This window comes from Phasianus colchicus, chromosome 7 (genome assembly GCF_987193195.1).
Source record: "Phasianus colchicus chromosome 7, bPhaCol1.hap1.1, whole genome shotgun sequence".
Taxonomy (NCBI): domain Eukaryota; kingdom Metazoa; phylum Chordata; class Aves; order Galliformes; family Phasianidae; genus Phasianus; species Phasianus colchicus.
The window spans coordinates 33,903,756-33,916,375 of record NC_143442.1 but is presented as its reverse complement, the minus strand read 5'-3'; the positions used below and the strand labels follow the sequence as shown (position 1 = coordinate 33,916,375).

Sequence of the window (12,620 nt, the reverse complement as noted above, 5' to 3'; positions counted from 1 at the left end):
CCTTTGGCTCCTTGTCCTGCTCTCACCACGGCCCTCATTCCAAGGTCTCTAAGAACACATAGATCCATTTTTCCAGGTTCATGGTAAGACATGTTTCAGAGCACGTGAATCTTTCACACAGCATTGCATCAATACAAGCACCATAGCAATTAAATATTCTCTTTCCACTGATGAAAGGATAGGCCAGCCAGTTGTTTGGCTCCTTCTCCATATGCATAAAAAACACAACCCTGCTTCAAAATTCATGTTATCCCATGGGTTTGATTGTCAGGCTTCAACTTCGGAGAGATATCGTGGCTGCTAGCATTACCATAAGGCTATCTACAAAAGATAGCTGGAAATGGCAATTGTGTATGGTTAAAGAGGAATGGTTGCAGTCATCATGTCATGAAAGAGGCATGTGCTTTGTCTTTTTGTCTCTGGATATGTAGCCAAGTGAAGAAATAAAGTTTAAAACAGTGCTGTGCAACTCTGGGAAAGATGAGGAAGAAGTGAGAATGCTGTACGTACACAATTTAGTCCAACATTTTGCTTAGAAAGCTGGGAGGAGGACACCATAGCAGTAAATATTTCCCTTGTATGTTATGTGACTGCTTAGATAACTATAAATCACAGCTGATAGACAGAATTGCTGCTCTGGGTTAGACCTCTGCTGCTGCTCAGGGATGATTGAGAGAGCTTGCAGGAATCACAGAGAGCATATTGAGAGAGCTTGTGAAGCACAGAGCAAGACTTCCACCAGAGAAGCCTTCACAAGTTGAAGGTTTCTTCAGCCAGAAAGTAGATGGCTCGAATCCAAATATTCCTTTTTAATAGCCACTGAAATATCATCTTTGGAGGATTTGTCCAATTTGTTCTAAAATGAATGTCTGCTTTACAGTATATAGCACAATATTTTGGTGTTCATTTAAAAAAAAAACTTTCCCTTTTCATTGTCTGTTGCAAGAAATGATCATTTACTCACTCTTTGCATAACTGATCAAGATGTTACTTATTTATTCGACACACCACTTTTTGGCCATCTTTTTCTTGGCCCAAGAGTTATTAAGTTATTAAGTCTCTTTGTGTGCTGTAGCAGAGATTGAATGCATTTTCAAAGAACATAATAATCCTAATGAAGTCATTTGCTTATCATTGCTCTTAATTCACTGGGTGGAGAGTTGAGATTTGTATGGATTTTTTATGAATGGTGACTTAATGTGTAAGGTATATACAGTATCAATGTATGTGAAATCTGAAGCCAGGAGAATGTTTTCATGCACAAGTAGTGGTAGGGAGACGTTGCTAAATTATGGCTGGATAGAAAACAGGAAAACCTCAACAGGACTTCTTAAATTAATAAGAAAAGATCCAAAAAAGGTAACATACCTCAGTTTATTTAGAAAGTAGCCATTCATAATGGGATTCCTTATCTTTGATGTGATTAAAATGGGATATAGATTTTGTCTGATTTTGCAGGATGGATGGCATAGTTGGGTAGCAAGCCCTGAAAGCAGAACTTCCATGACCTGGTTGTTGGTTTCCACCAGAGACCCCTGACTGCTGGAAATAAGACTCTACCTTGTAGCTGGGTGTGGGTAGGAATGCCTTCTTTGAGGCATCCTTGATGAATTCCAGTGGAAGTGGGTGATGTTAGGGGCTGCACACGTTGCATTGTACCTGCACTCTGCTAAATGCCTCATTCCTTGCAGAGAATTACTGTACACAGCTAGTGCAAACCCCAGCGCGAGAAGACAACAAAACCATTGTGGCAGGGTAAAACATGGTTCATTTAGATTTGGACATTTCAGTCAATTTCAATTAATCTTATAGATTGTAGTGAAACAGTAATTTTCATCTGTCTTATGTGACATTTATTATTAACTTGACATTTTTCATCGTTATTATATCAAACACCTTTACTTGAAAAAAAAAAAAAAAAATGCGTTGCTTCTGCTGAAGCATGATGGAATCTCAGGCATTCCACAAAGTAAAAGCAGTAAACTTTCTCAATTTTATTCCAAAGGAAAGCAAATGTGGAAAAGCCAGAATTCCCAATAGAGTAAAAGCCTTGTTTCTTTTCAGCTCTTGAGGATGTGACCAGACTGGCTAGATGCTAATGAGCAGGGAGAACCTGCCAGCCCATTCAGTGCTGAGCCCTGGGCTTCGTCTGCCCTTTGGGATGCCTGCCTTGTTTGCTTCAGATTCAGTGCCTTTCTTTCAAGCCTGACAGAAAATCAAAGCACTCCACAGTGAGAGAGGACAGCAAAATACCTCTATGCTTCAGTTTCCATTGCTAGCAGCAGTCAGTCTTTACTAATAAGATACAGATCTGGGCTCAAGTTTTGGTTGCAGACAAATAAATTTGACAAGAAATCTGTGGAGGTGATGTCCCAACAGAGCTAAGAAGGGGCACAAGTGATGCAGTGATCTCTCCCTCTGGACTCAGAAGCAGTGTAGCAATATCCTCCAAGGGTAACTGGATTTTCTGGAAAATATAACATTGAAAGCTAAAGGTTGTGACAGTGATAAATGATGTCAAGTGTTGTGGATCTACTCTATCATGGGATTGTAAAGTTGGGGTCTGCTGTGCACAGGAAGTCCTTTTTCCTTGGCTTTGGCACTGCAGAAGACTTGAGTGGGATATGGAGATGCTTTCTGAAGGCATTCCCTACAGGGAAATATGACAGAGGTCATTAATGGTGATAGTAAGCATTGTGTTTCAGATTGCAAAACAATCACCATTGAAACTGTGTCCTTCAAGATTTGCAGGGCGTTTACAAAACTCCTTCAATAAAGTTTGGTATCTAGTGCTTATGCTGTGTTTGAAGTACTGGATAAATCCCAGCCCAGGGAGGGACAGATGGTCATAAACATCTCCCAAAGAGAGCCTGCTTCCTCCCTGGTCATCCTTGCAGAGGTGTGTGACACAGCCAATGGATGTGTGCATGTGGGTAGAACAGCTCATGTGGCTCTGTGGAGTCACAGCTCCATGCCACAAGAAAGTGGATGGAGGAGGGGAGGAGAATGGGATAAGACTTGCATCAATCTCTTGACTCATCTTCTCATCAGTAAACTTCCTCCTTTGCAAGATGAGAGGAACTTACAGGGAATTTGGCCTGGACATTTCAGATTGTTCTGTCTATGGCCTTTCATGACAAACTTCCTTGATTCTCAAACTGCTGTTAGAGTCCAGCCTCTTCCAGAGAAGCCTTTTCTGGCACCTCCCCTGCTTTAGTGCCACAAGCAACACAGGGTTGTATCAGTTCATCACTGATGGATCAGGCCACTTTGCTTGTGATACAGCAACTGATTGCCTAATTTTTCCACTTAGTTCAAGCCATAATGCTTCTGAGTCTAATTCTAAAATATGGCATTGCTACTTACATCTCACAGGAGGATCTTCTGCTTTGGTTGCAGGAGGATCCCTTGTGTGATTTTCTCCTTAAACATCTTTCATCTTTCTACAGTACATGAAGGACATGGAGCTCTCAGAGTGGGTCCAGAGGAGGGCACTAAGATGATCAGAGGACTGGAGCACCTCTCCTATGGGGAAAGGTTGGAGGAACTGGGCTTGTTTAGCTTGGAGAAGAGAAGGCTCTGGGGAGACCTCATTGTGGCCTTCCAATATTTGAAGAGAGTGTATAAACAGGAGGGGGAACAGCTGTTTATGAGGATGGATAGTGATAGGACAAGGGGGAATGGTTTTAAACTGAGACGGGAGGTTTAGGTTGGATATTAGGAGGAAGTTTTTCACACAGAGGGTGGTGAGGCACTGGAACAGGTTGCCCAAGGAGGTTGTGGATGCCCCATCCCTGCAGGCATTCAAGGCCAGGCTGGATGTGGCTGTGGGCAGCCTGGTCTGCTGGTTGGTGACCCTGCACATAGCAGGGGGTTGAAATGAGATGGTCATTGTGCTCCTTTTCAACTCAGGCCGTTCTATGATTCTCTAGCAAAGAACAGTGCTCCCAAGCTCCTGGCATTGTGTTTGTGTTCCCCCCTCTGCTATGCTACTTCAGAGTTACAAGGCTTTAGCCCTTATTTGCTGATACACTGGTAGATGCAGATGGCAGTAGAAGGTATAGCCCTTTCCCTCCTACCTGTCTGCCTTTGTGTATTTGAGCTTTCTGTCCTGAATCTCGTAGCTTTCCAGTTCTTTGGGCTAGTATTTTGATGAAGGTGCTGATAAAGTGAGGTCTGTGGTGTGCCTGTTTGGGTTGCAGTACAAGTTGATTTTTGTCAAGGTGCATGAGAATGCTGGAGATCAGAAGGAAAACAAGGAAAGTGTCAGGGTGTGCAGAAGGCCATTTTGCAGGGCTGTAATTGGTGATCTCAAAGGGCAAGCATCCCAGATGCAGTTGGGGATATTCAAATGGATGCTTCTAGATGAAAGTGCCCTACCGTGCAGTTTCCCTCGTGGGCAGTGGACTTATTTCCACTTCAAAACCTTTAGAATAGCATATGTTTGGTCCTTTGGCCTCAACCCCAGAAGGACAGCCTACAGAGACAAATGAGATCTTTCACTCTGCTTGGTGCTCTGCAATTACTGGGAGCTGGCTCAGCCTGCATTGTAACTCCTGGTGGTGCGGAAGATACAGCAAGCATTGGGAGGCAAGTAGAGCTCTGCTTTTCTCCTATGATAGGGCATCTTCTTTAGTTTTCTTGGGCAGTTCTCTGCTCAGGTACAGAGGAATCACAGCAACATCTAAAATGGGTGCTTGACACTGCAGGTCTTAGCAGCTGCGTGCCTGTTGCTACGTGATATAAAGCAGTGTGAACTCCCATGCTAAACTATGAGTATTTGCAGTTCCACCCAAAATTCTGCTGCCTAAACATTCCCTCTTATTTCTGGGGACCAGCACCACATTACACGGCCATGGGTTGTGACCAGCCTTCCTGAGGAAGGTTGAGAAATGTCTCTTCAGGGAGAGTGGCAGCCAGATATTCCATCTAATACTGTCATTTCCTTTGGGAATATCTGATTTTTGACCAGTGCTATAACAAATGAATGTACTACAAATGTAGGATGTGCTTGTTGAAGGTGCTAGAGATAAAGCTGCTCTGGGCAAGAGTCATAGGTCATCTTTGGAGACTGAACAGCGAGGTAATCAATTACCACAAACTTGCCTGCAGGCCTTCTGTAAATCTGGCTCCGTTCCATAGAAGAAATAACAGCTATGTCCTTTGCCAGGTAATTTTCCAAATGATTATTTTAAATAATACATTGCTGTGATCCAGCAAAAGAGTTTTGAGATTTATTAGAGCGTTTGTCATGGAGAGGAGAAGCATTTGGTGAACTCTGCAGGCTGGCAGTGAGCAGCATGGGGCAAGTGGCACACAAAACACCAAAATCTCTGATTGCTCAGGTCCTCTCGGTATTTTTGGAAATGGAAGACAGGGACATGCATCTCATCCCTGGGCACTGGCTGCCTGCATCACTGGTCACCAAGCAGATGGCACTGGAGCTGCTCTGCAATAGCAGGAGGCATAGGGAGGAGTGGTGATAGATTGCTCTTCTCCCTTCCTTGGGCAGGTCTGCACAAATCGCAAAGGATGTTGTCTGGTCTTGAATCTATTGCTCCTTTCTACAGTAAAAACTGAGACACAGTTCTCTTTTATTATCCTGGCTTGAAGCTGAAGCTTATGGCTTTCTTTGCACAGAAACCAAGTCTTGGAGAACACGTTCTTATAGATGCTTCAAGTTACTCTGGCCATATGCCTAGTTTTATTTAAAATACAAATGCTGCAGTTGCTTTGGGATTGACAGGTATCTACTTATTGGCAAATAGCTTGACTTTTTCTCATTAAATAGCCCTTTCATGGCTCTGTTGGTGTTGAGAAGGGGCTTCTAGTGGAATTTGGCAGAGATTGCTGCCAGGGTGAAATAAAAGAACCTCTGTGAAACTGAGAAACATATGGCAACAAAATGCATGTCTGCATCATAATAATGGTATTTTTTTTCTTCTTCCTCCAGGTTATCTTGCACCCCGAAACCTTCCAAGTGCAGGCTTCTTCCCATTCCTGCAAACTGTGCTGTGTGATTCAGATGCCAGATGTAAAGGCACACCATACACACCAGAAGATCTGCTGCCAAGGCTTAATGACATCTCATCTCTCAGACTGTAAGGAAATTTGAATATACCTGGGTGTTGCAAGCTGTGGAGCAAAATTTGCTTTGAGGTAGAGGGTGCAGCCATGCATGTGTGCATGTGCAAGTGTGTCCACAACAGGCATCTATCAGGTGTCTGTTACAACAGATGCAGTTTCAGATATTTTGGCACTTAGAAATGAGAATGTGGGCTGAAAAGCAGGGAGTTATAAAAACGTTCACATTAGAGACAGCTATTGGTAATGTGTCAGTTGTGTTTCAGGTTTGATAGTAAGAGTTTTACTTATTGAAGAAAATGCTTCTGATTACACAGATTTCAGAAATCAGAGGAAATATATGTATTATATATCATTTATTGCATGATTGTGGCTTGGGTCATACGTGATGTTAGCTGATAAGACTACATCAAAAGAGCCCAGCATGCTTACCTGCCTTCTGTAGTGATCAGATCAAGATGTGTAGTGTGGAAGTGGCAAATGTTCCCCAACAGCTCTAGTTTCTGAGATATGTTTATTCTGGACGGACTGCTCTTTCAATAGAGACTCCAGGTGGCGGCCAGAGTGGTTGTCCTCTGTGCATGCCATTAAACATATAGGCAAACAGATGAAAAAGTGAAACATTTTTTCCCCCCGTAAGCATGTTGATTTACAGAGTGGAGCTGGCTAAGCATGTTTTACTGGAACGCTGGTTTGCTGAAATGCCTTCACTGTACATTTCAATTTCAATCTCAATGATGTTCCAGTGCTAGCCAAGAAGCATTTGCTTTGAGATGTGCCAGCCAGTGTTGTCTCTACATTTTGGCTCCCAGATTCTGGCATATCCCCAGGGAACATGCAGGTCTGAGGTCTGAGAGCAGAAAATGTACACATCTCTCACATCCAAGGTCAAGTTGGTCATCCTTCTTTTCAGGTGACAAGTTGCTCCAGAATGGCTATGCCAGAACCTCAAAATCCCTCCTGGCCAGAGACTGAGAGTCTGAAAAGCTAATGTGGGCTCCAAGTCTTACACTAGGGACTCCATCAGATAGGATCCTGGGTATGGTGCCTCCTCAGGGCTCCTTTGTTCTAGGGACAAGTCAATGGTTAGGATCTATCCATTGGTTAGAAGGAGTCTGGATGATTAAACGTGTGGATAACTGAAATTATACAAGGTGAATCAAGGTCACACAGCAGAACACAACAATGCTGTGGGAAGACAGTGTGTCTGGATGCTCTTCACTTGCTTCTTCAGTATCACTGTTTTCCTGGGCGTGTTAAACAGTGGTTAATTTGGGGCACTGAAACAAAGAAATGGGGACTTGCAGTGCCAAAGCTGGAGGTTTTCCATGGTTTTTCCATAGCTACAAATCCTTGTTGCTTTCTGGTTTTGATTTCTTTACAGCTGTTTAGGAAATAACTATTTTTTCTTGCCAAGTGAAAATCAAAGGATTTAGTCAAAATGTAGCTCAAGTCACATGAGTCCTCAATAAGCATCTTGGTCACTACTGATGCTAGAAATTAGCTGTGTGAAGTATCACACAAGTGTGGATATACTTCCCCTTCGGTTGTCAAGGTTAGCTTTAGAAATGCATCATATTCTACAGGAGAACTTTAAAAAAATTAACTAGGCACAGCAAACCTCACAAGATACAGTAGAGTATGAAACCCCATCAGCAGGTTGACTGGGTAGGAGAAAGTTCCAGTAGCCAGCACGTATAGAGTCAACTCTGCCTCAAAAGCAGAATCATGATGGATGAAATTGTCATGAAGGGGAAAGGCTTAAGCTGTGACTCTGATTGTCTGGATGTACTGTTGTTTAACATTACATAGTTTGTAACATTCAGCTAACCCAGAATGTTTTTTCTACACATTCTGCAAACCTCTGAAACTATTTTCTAACTTGCCCTAAAACTCTGTCTTGCCAGTGGTCAGCAGAGAAAATAGGCAAGGTTCTCATCCTTTATTCTGTTCCCTAGAAGCATTTACCAAGGTGTGCAAATAGTTGAAGTTTCCCTGAATAGAAGGGTACTAAGTACAAACACTGAGCTCAACATCAACATCTCCCAACATTTTTTCCCCTGAAGTGAAATGTTTGGGAAGGATGAAGTAAGGTCTTGATGTCTTGAAGGATTTCTTGGTAGAGGTGTACAGCCTGCTGTTATAACTTAGAGCTGTTTCAGCTTACATCAAGGCCACTCTGGTCAGTCTGATCCTCATTAGCAGTGTTGTGAAATTCTGCTTCTTCTGTTGAGCATGCATTGGTGGGGGATACAGTGAAGCCTTCTTTCAAATAAGTGGGAATTGGTTTAAGAGTAGATAACCAAAAATGTATGTCAGTTCTTACTGTCCCTGTGTATCAGGCATGAATGCAATCCCCTCCATCCATTTAGCATTCAATAGCACTGCAGTGTTCTTTCCCAAAATACATACCAATCTTCTAGACAGAACTCAGCATTTACACAACCAGGGTTTCAACAAAGCTGCCATAAAATTCTGCTATAGACACATCCTGAGTTACACTGTAGTTAAATGTAAGCTTAATCATAAGAAACTGAGTTTTCACAGATAACTTTTTTTCTTTTTCCTTCTTTCCCTCAGTAAGCGGAGGAGCTCATCTAGAGTGTCCAAGGACAACCATCCATCACCATGGAGTGCTGAGGTTCCTAAAAGCAGGAATGCTTCACTGGGTAGGTTATTCACAGCTGTCTGCAAAGCCCTGCTCTTTAAAGGGTGATCTTTCAAAGCACTCTCAACACAGATGCAGTTCTTAGAGCACTGCTAAAATGATTTGTGTGTTCTGTACAGGCACATGACGGGTCATGACATTAGTGCAGATTCTTGGGAATAATTACAAGTAACTGTCTGTAGAAAAGAATTCTGGAATCTGACCAAGAAATCAGGGTTAAATTGTTACACTTCACAGGAGCTATGTGAGATTGCAGACTGTTTGGACGTTAATTAAAGACCTGGCTATTTATGGAATATTACCTTTTTACTGCCAACGAATTTTCCATGAACACCTTATGATTTTTTTTTCAAATGCATCTCTTAGTCACGTTTATCCAGCAAACAAGTCTTCTTCCGTGCCACAGTGGATATTTATTGCTGGTGCTGTTCTCCTCTGACGTGTTTCTCTTTCCTGAAGGAACTTTCAGGCTTAAATTTTCAGTAAAATCATTACAGTTATTATTTATTTGTGGTAATGGCTAGTACTACCTACAAGTCATTATGATGAATAGCCCTTTTGCCAGGGAGCTCACAATCAAATGAATGATTACAGATTTGCATTCTGTGACTGTTCTGCCCCTGTCGTTCAGCGTTCCAATTAACATTCCTGGCAATGCATTCACTCCTTGGTGCATGGGCACACAAAAGGAACTGAACACAGGGGCACAGGGAGAAAAATCAATGAGTGTTTATAGGAACTATCAACTCATGCTGATGGCCACAGTGAAGAAAGAACTCCGTTTTACCCCATATTTAAAAGATAAAATAAAAATCATAAGTCATAGCCTTGGCTGATGTAAACTGGCATAGCTCCTTTGATTTCATGGAGCTGTGTGTTTTGCAAAGAATGCTGAGTGCAAATGTTGGCTTTGGTGTGCATCAGTGGTGACCTAACAGTGTGCCACGATGTGTAGCAGGCAGCGGTGCTCCAAATCTGTCTAAGCTGTTCCTGAATAATGACTATCACCCACTGGTGCCAAGGATACCTGGAGAGCTCTCCCTTATGGGACTGCAAGCTTGAGCTTGTGTGGGCTTCCTTGTAAGGCTGCCTATGTCTCTCCCTGTGTTGGGGAGCTGTGGGACTGTAGAATACAGATGGAAATTAGCATTTGACTACAAGCAAATAGTTAAATACCTTTAATTTCAAAAAAGTTACAGAAGGAAGCAACGTAATCCAGGATTTAATTACTTCAGAAGAAAATCTTAAATAATTACAGGGTGCCATTGGTTGTACCTTTGGAGATGGATTAATGATGGCATGCCCAAAGCTGTAGTCAGTTAGCTAATGTGTAACATGATGTAGCAAAGAGGTTAAAAGACTTAATGTAAAATACAGTGTTTTAAATTGTTATTGCAGCATTCAGGGATTCGGTATCTCATGGAGAAAAGACACTTTGGAATATTTCATCACCATCCAATTTGACTTCTAGCCTCAACATGTTCAACAGAATCCTTAGTTTTGGGAAGGTAAGTCTGTATAATAGCCGTATCTGAGCATTTATGTAGAGGTATATGTAAAGAATTAAAAGCTCAGTGTACCACATATGGCCTTTATTTCTTTAGCATCCTCGTTATTATATGAATTTTCTTTATTTTGGGAAGAGGGAGACAGTTATTGTGGATGCACTTTTAAATTCTGTGGTAAATTCATTATTCTCTAAGTAGAAACCAGATAAACCATATACCTTGGGACATAATACTTTGAATGACCAAAAGTGGCAAGCAGTAACCTGAGGCATTTTCCTCAAAACTTGTCTGAGTTAAGGTGTTCTTTCATGTGAATTTAAAGATGGCTTTGCCACTGAATTCTATATTTGCTCACAGTGGTGAAGCAGTGGTGTCATGTACTGTATGTTTATTATGTAGGTAATTGAATCAATATAGGAATAAATCCTTTGTAATTGAAGCTTGGTAGCACATGAGGGACACCAGTATGCTAGGGACATTTTCTGCTATTAATGGTAGAATATGCTTGCTTATTTTATTAAGTCCTGTAAACACATGCATGCCTGTTTATCTGCATGACTTCCAGAGATTTCAGTGATGCTGTTCACCTGCTAAAATTCTGCATTTGTACTTGTACTGATAGTGCTTTTCACATGTCACTGCTACCCTGTTAAACAAAAAAAAAAAGTCTCAGCACTGTTTAAAGCCATCACAAGTAGAGTATTTCTTTAACCTTGAACATTACACCCTCTAGGGCAAGGTGCAATATTCAGTGGGAGCAAATCTCAAAGTCATTCTGTGTGAGATCTTGTCACGATACGTACCAGCTCCTGGTCTCACCGAAGAGAAGATGGCAGCCAACATCTACAGGACATTCTGCTTTACTGACTCATCGCTTTTAGAGTCCTTTACCCAGGAGTTTAGAAGTCAGTTGTCTCAGGTGAGTGCCTGGGACTTTTTCATGATGTCTGTTAGTAGCCGTGTTAGTTCACACACTTCAACACGGTGTTTTGGAGGTACAGCATGTCCCCACCTGGCTCAGAATAGCTCATCTCTGTACTGAAGTACGTACAGCACATGGAGGTGAACTGGATTAGCACAAACACACAGATCTTTGGGAAAGGCAGAGAGAGCCAGCTACCAAATAGTGGCCATTAAGAGCTCCTTACCGTGCCGTGAGGTTTTGTTTCTCGCCTTTATTGCTTCCTCCAGTGACAAGTAGATAGAGCAATGTGAGAACGTGGCATAAATAAGAATATTTAAACCTAAGGGAGGCTCTAAATTTCATCCTGTATTACACCAGCCATATAACTTCATCCAGTAACTCCTGCATTTGATCCAACAACTCATGACTGAAGCAGCACTTGTCTTTGGGGAAGCTATATAATTAAAGCAAATGGATCCTTTAAAGGTAATGCCTTATTTTTTGCCAGTGTGAGGATTGATATTCATTTTTCTTGTATTCCTAGTCTTTGGACTGTTTAGGACATTCTGAATTTTAAGGCTTGTTTAAACAGAGAATTTATTGAGCAATCTGAGGTGTGAAGTTAAAGCACAGTCACTCTCAGTTACCGCCTGTCACAAGAGTCCTTTGAATGCATTGTTTGTAGAGTTGTGTAAAAGTGCAGTGCAGACTGAAAAGCATAAAAAGACCCACTAGCAACAGGGTTTTTTCTGCTTAAATAATTTCTTCATTGTTATTTTTTAAGGTGCAACACAACCCACAATACCAGGCAGCATTTGTCAACGAAATGGTCTCATTTCTAACGCTCATCTCCCAAGTGCAGAATGACACCTCCCTGTGGCATCTCTTTTTGTTGGCTCCAGATGTGTTTCAGGGCAGCATGCAACTCCAAGATATAATTGATTTTCTTCAGAATGCGAGCAGGTAAAAATAAAATGCCAGGAAAGGCACTGAAAGGTGATGGGCTTGCGCTGAACACTGAGGATGCATCATTTTCACCTTGAAGGGCATTAACTTAAAAGCATAATTGATTTGGGCAATGCCATGGCACCATTAATGCAGCTAGCAGTGCTTTGATTTTCCATGACTTGTTCACTTTTTAATTGGGATCTTGATATGATCTATTAGTTGTCTTCCATCCTACTTCCATATGCATATAGAAAGAGTGTTGAGCAATACCCCCTGTCCTTCATTGAAGGAAAGCCCTCTTTGCTGGATAGTTGTTCTGCCAAAATGGCAGCTAGCCACTTCCTTCCCAGAAACAACAGAGCCAAATTCAAGTGGCTCTGAACACCTCAAGTATTTGTAGGGAAGGCAGAAATTCACTTTAAAGAAAACAGTTACCAGTTACTGCTGTTTTATTCTTCAAAAATGAATCCCAAGAAAGCAGAGGAGGGAGGGATCCTGGTTCTTCTCG

The 12,620-nt window shown here is 41.9% G+C and overlaps 1 protein-coding gene across 1 annotated transcript in view; it reads left to right on the top strand.

The window, feature by feature from the left end:
• ABCA12 (ATP binding cassette subfamily A member 12) overlaps positions 1-12,620 on the top strand; it is a 79,833-nt gene that overhangs the window by 11,799 nt on the left and 55,414 nt on the right. The window contains exons 3-7 of the mRNA XM_031604577.2: positions 5,954-6,101; positions 8,665-8,753; positions 10,151-10,260; positions 10,994-11,179; positions 11,949-12,127. Of these exons, the coding sequence (XP_031460437.2) occupies positions 5,954-6,101; positions 8,665-8,753; positions 10,151-10,260; positions 10,994-11,179; positions 11,949-12,127 (712 nt within the window). The remainder of the gene's footprint in view (positions 1-5,953; positions 6,102-8,664; positions 8,754-10,150; positions 10,261-10,993; positions 11,180-11,948; positions 12,128-12,620) is intronic.